Here is a 5,540-nt window from a genome sequence, read left to right on the forward strand (position 1 = left end):
ATTTATTTCATTTTTTTAAACTTATTTTATAAGAAATTTGACAGTTTTAAGTTTTAAAAAATTTACTTTTTCCTCTCCAGTAATGCTAAGCGATTATTTAATTTGTTAGAACTATAAGATTTTTTTATTTATAAGTGAAAAAAGTATAAATTAAAAAAAATGTTTGTACGTGTTTATTAAAAACGTAAAAAAAAAAATAATAAAATGAGTTCATCAACAAAAATTATTTATTATTATATATATTTCTACTATCAATTAAATTAGTTTTACAGGATCCAGTGATTGATACATATATATATAATATGTACTTCTAATTACAACAAAATATTATTAACACTAATTTTAAGATATTACACTGTTGAACTTTGACAGCGATATGTCGGTTTTATATTAATATTAGTATTCCAAATGTTATGTTATTCTAAAATTACTCGATTCTCTTTTTAACATCGATGTTATCGAAATAATATTTTAAATCTGATATTTTGCTTCTATATTTTTTCATCTCTACTTGAGGTAAATCAGAACAAGATTTTGCATGTATAGTTCTCTATATTGGGCGTTCGGACGTAAAACGTGGTAACTGCAAAAATTAAAACTTTTTCTATGTAAACTAGTTGGGTAATCGTAATGTTTTACCCTCAACCAAGAGTTTTTTTTTAATACTTTTTATTTATTGATAGATATTACAATCTGCCACACAGTTGTGGGGAACAGATAATAGTGATGAATGATCTCATACATACTAAAATAAAATAAAATAAATAAATGAATAAAAAAAATAAATAAATAAAAAAAAACTCTTAAAATATATAAAAACAAAAGAATAAACAAAATGAACATAATCAACCTATCTGTATGAAAAATAAATAAATAAAATAACATAATGATAAAATAATATGGTCTCTAGTCATCAACCAAGAGTAACTTACTTTAATATAATATCAACATTGTTCTGTTAAGAAAACAAATTTCCTAAACATTTTCAGTCAAAAATTTATGAAATCAGCCTAAAAAAAAAGTTAATTCCAAACACTTCAATTAATAAAAATCAGTTGAACTAAATATCCAATCAATGAAACATTTAAGGAACTTCGAAGTTAAGTAAAAATTTTGTATATATTTGTGTGTACATTTTGTGAAGATATTTTTACCTCTCTGGGAAAAAAACAAAACAATAATATCAATTTTTACTATAGTAGAATTGGAAGTAAGCAAAAATAAAGCATCTGACTGCATATTTTTAGATCACTAAAAAGTCAATGTTTCGCCTATTCAAAAATCATCAATACACAATAAATGTAGACTAAAGATAGTGCATCTCACATCAACAATGTGTAAAATACGTTTTAATCAGATGCATCTCAAATCGCAAATCATGGGCCGAATTTACGAAATTTTCGCTCGGGCTTGTTATTCTTATATTTTAGAGACTTAAACATTATTTTTTAAATCATCCAATTATATTTTAAACATTTAAAACTCTCTTATACGTTCAATACTACTGAAGCAATATTAAGGAAAGTGGTATATATAAAACTCAAGGGAAATTGGGATTTATGATTTGAAGAATATTTTTATTGTATTTATTTAAATAATATTATATAAATAATATAATAATAATATTACATGTAATATATTAATTAGGGTATAATCGTACACAAATAGAGCCTATATCCAAACATGACATAACATTGTGTTCCCTTACCCCAGAGGTTTTAGGGGTTTGCCCCGTACTGTTGGTTTCGCCCTCTTGCCGTAGTTTGTCGCGGTTTGGAATAGTTTGCGACACGTACTCGAAGACTGCCCATTGACTGCGGGTCAGTGACGTCAGTGTTCGCTATCAGCGGGAGACGGTGATAAGGCTCAGTAGGTGCCCGCGAGGAATGGCGTTCCCACACTACTACTGCCTCCACGATCTGAGCCAGCAGAATGTCGAGGTAGGTGTGTCCAATCGTCCCAATGTCGGATTAGAAGTATCGATATATTGTAACTAGTATCGAGACTAGGGTGGTATATTCCTGGCGTTGGAGTCGGCGATTTCGCCTCTTTTCGATATTAAAAATATCGATAGATCGATGCGAGGTCGTTCTAAGCACAAATGTAAACAGTAGTACTGAACTATCGATTTCTTACGACTTATTAGATATAAACTATCGATTTCTTACGACTTATTAGATGTAAAATATCGATTTCTTACGACTTATTAGATGTAAACTATCGATTATGTGAATATTTACTGAAATTGTAAACTATTTGCTGTTTTTATTTCCCCCCCCCCTTCCGTTTGTCAGTATATGAATAACGTCCGTTCAAAGGAATGATTTCAATGTTTCCATTATTGCTTAAGCAGACGCAATCTATATGAGGTTTCAAAAAAAGAAAATAGTGACAGCAAATAATTAAAAACACTATAAAATAAACTCAATCCATTATGAAAATTACACCATGTTCTCTGTGAATTTCAATTATTGAAATTACTTATGGTTTGCGTGCCGCGACCACCATTCTTATTTAATACATATATAATTTCTTTCTTTCTTTTTTTTTAGCCATGTAATTTACTTTAATGAATGGAATATGGTCCGGCTGCGGTCAAATAGTAAATGGGTATACTATTTTTATTGGAGCCAACGTTTCGCCCCACGTTGCAGAGCTTCGTCAGGGCTAAAAAAGATACAAACACTTGACATAGTTACAAAGAAAAAAAATAGTGGAAAATAACAGGGGTATACAGTGAAACATAAAATTTAATTAAAAAAATTAAAGGTTATAAACAATCAATGAAAACGGTAATAGTAACAGTAACTTTGACTTCTGTCAAAACAGTTATGAATTTTGTCTCAATCTTTTTTCGTTTGATTTTACTCTTTTCATCTCTTAATTTGTACTTTCTTTAGTTTTTCTTGACACACGGTCAATCAGCAATCTTCCAATTTACTTTAATATTTTTAAAAAAATGTTTTAATCAAGAAAAATAAATGTGTTAGCATATCTGGTCTTTAGCATTGGTAATTATCTAGACAGCTTTACGGAATATGTTTTTCGGAAGTGACTTTATTTTGGAGGTGCAATTAGCGTCTTAAAACAGTCAGTAATATTCAAATGAAATAAATCATCAGAAAAAAAAAAAATGAGTTCTTTTTTATTTATTTAGAACACAATATTTTATCTATATTATTTTATCCGTTTAATATCATTGTAATGACAAAATTATGAATTAAACTATAGATAATAGAAGATAAAATATAGTATTGATAGTTTTCGACCTCTATGCCCTATGCCCAATCTCCAAAGATGTTATTAACCAGATTTATATTTAATTAATTCTCCTATATTTCTCTATAAAACATTGTAGTAATTTCTAAATGAAGTACTTATCTTTGAGAAATATAATTATCCTTAATAATTAAAAAAGTCATAAAAACTATTATGATTTCATTGCATGACTTGTTTTACCTCGTTAAACTACTGCAAAGTGTCTGAATATATTTATACAACCTATAAGCAAGAATATTTCAGAATTCATTATTTAAATGCTCTTATTTTATTTTGTGTTTGTGTGATCTAAATTTTTATATAATTTTTTAACTTTTTTATAAAGGAAATTTATATTTTATTAACTGTGAACCAAAGAGATAATACATTTGAAAAATATTAAAAAATTTACAAAAACAGTCATGAATAAATTTTACTATAATAAAAACAATATTTTGTATTTCACTGTAAATCGTGTATATTATGATAAACTGGGATACATATTTATATGCGGAAAAACAAAACGTTAATATCAAGAAAACATTAAATGCAAGAAAAAAATTTAATAATTTTTTTTAAACACCAATGACTTTAATTGTAAATTCTATTCTTTCTTGTTAGTATTTGAATTATATATTTAAACAAAAACAAAATATCTCAGTAATTTTTGAATTTCATATATAATAAATATTCATATCTTTCATAAAGCAGAGGTCACTGAAATTGTTTGATTATTATTCCCTTGTATCCTCAAGGCCACTAATAAACCCAACAAAATTATTTTTATTGATTTATTCATGTGCCGAAGCCATAATAAAAAATCTCATAAAAAAAAATGCAGTAAAAAGCCTTTAAACTGTTGTTTAAACAGGATATTTATAATTTTGATGCATTTTAAGAAAAATTTCTGAAAGTATATGTAATTCATTAAAAAATCTTTTCTGCCCTATTTGGAATTCATAAGGATGTTAAACCAAATAAACAAACTATATATATGATTTTATATATATATATAAAGAGAGATTCCTCTTAATCTTGTTGTTGTGAAATTAATTTTACAGAGAACAACAAACTTAAACGCTCTATAAATCATTTTGAAGAAGCATCAAGATTAAAAAAAAAATTCAAATTGGTATTTTATAGAAAAAAACAATTTGCAGTGACAGTATAAAATGAATTTTGTATAAAAAATGGATAAAATTCATTTTGATGCAGTGTTTCTCATTTGTTTATTTAAAATATATTATTTTCTAATCTTAAAATATATTATGATCATATTACTAAGTTTTTAACTGACATTCTTTGAGACTGATAATTCTCGTTAGTAATTAATAATTGGTTTAAAATTATTAGTTTTAATTTTTGTCTTTAATTATCTCGGGACTCATCATTCAACTGAATTGTTATGTGTATTTCAAATATGAAAATAGCATATATTAAAGACATCCTCTATAAAATTATTTTTAAGATTTTAAATATTTTTCCCATCACTCTCCTCTCTAGACCAATCCAATATAACAATATTGGATTGGTCTGGAGAGGAGAGTGTTATATTGAACTCTTTTGTTTCCCCTTTTATAGAGTTGCATAGCATGTCCATTCCCTTCTTGATAGATCAAAATAAATGTTTGAATAACCTGATAATGATTATTTCTTTTTTCCAATGCTTGTTGACTGACTAACCTTTTTTTTTTTTTCTTGTCTGCAGTACTTGGACATTGGTGAGGATATGAACGTACCCGATGACTTCACCCAAAGTGAAATGCAATCGGGTATGTGGTGGAGGCACTTGGTGGCAGGAGGAGTTGCGGGCGCTGTCTCTAGAACATGTACTGCCCCGCTCGACAGGCTCAAAGTTTATTTACAGGTATTACACTATGTTTCATTAACATTTTCTTTTTACCATTTTTTTTTTTTTTTTATTACTTTATCATTAAAACATCAAATTTTAATTCAATAAAAAAACTTTTAAAATAAAATTCTAAAAATATACAATATAAAATATCTAATTGATAGCACTAATATTTATGCAATGATATTAAAGCCCTTACTTAATAACTATTTTAGAGATGCGGTTCGGAACATGGATGTGGGTTCGATTCACTCTTGGGGAAGTTAATATTTATCTTGAGATTTAAATGTTGACACTCCCACCCTGGTTGGTACATGGCAGCAACTTCAAAGTAGCTGCCAGGAGTTGGCAAAAAAGACCACTTTGCAAACTTTTGGGATTGTATCAATAATAAATATATTAGTAACCTAAATAATTATCATATTTATAA

At 27.2% G+C, this 5,540-nt stretch overlaps 1 protein-coding gene across 7 annotated transcripts in view; it reads left to right on the forward strand.

Moving 5' to 3' along the window:
* Nucleotides 1-5,540, forward strand: part of SCaMC (Short Calcium-binding Mitochondrial Carrier) — a 107,881-nt gene that overhangs the window by 95,523 nt on the left and 6,818 nt on the right. For 6 of the 7 annotated variants that reach the window (XM_014423480.3, XM_014423486.3, XM_024358319.2 and 3 more), the window contains one exon: nt 4,967-5,125. In XM_014423480.3, the coding sequence (XP_014278966.1) occupies nt 4,967-5,125 (159 nt within the window). Of the gene's footprint in view, nt 1-1,679; nt 1,941-4,966; nt 5,126-5,540 lie in introns of those variants that run through there. The other variant, XM_014423519.3, reaches the window with a different exon arrangement.

Source organism: Halyomorpha halys, unplaced genomic scaffold (genome assembly GCF_000696795.3).
Source record: "Halyomorpha halys isolate HHAL.00 unplaced genomic scaffold, Hhal_1.1 Scaffold24.1, whole genome shotgun sequence".
NCBI lineage: Eukaryota > Metazoa > Arthropoda > Insecta > Hemiptera > Pentatomidae > Halyomorpha > Halyomorpha halys.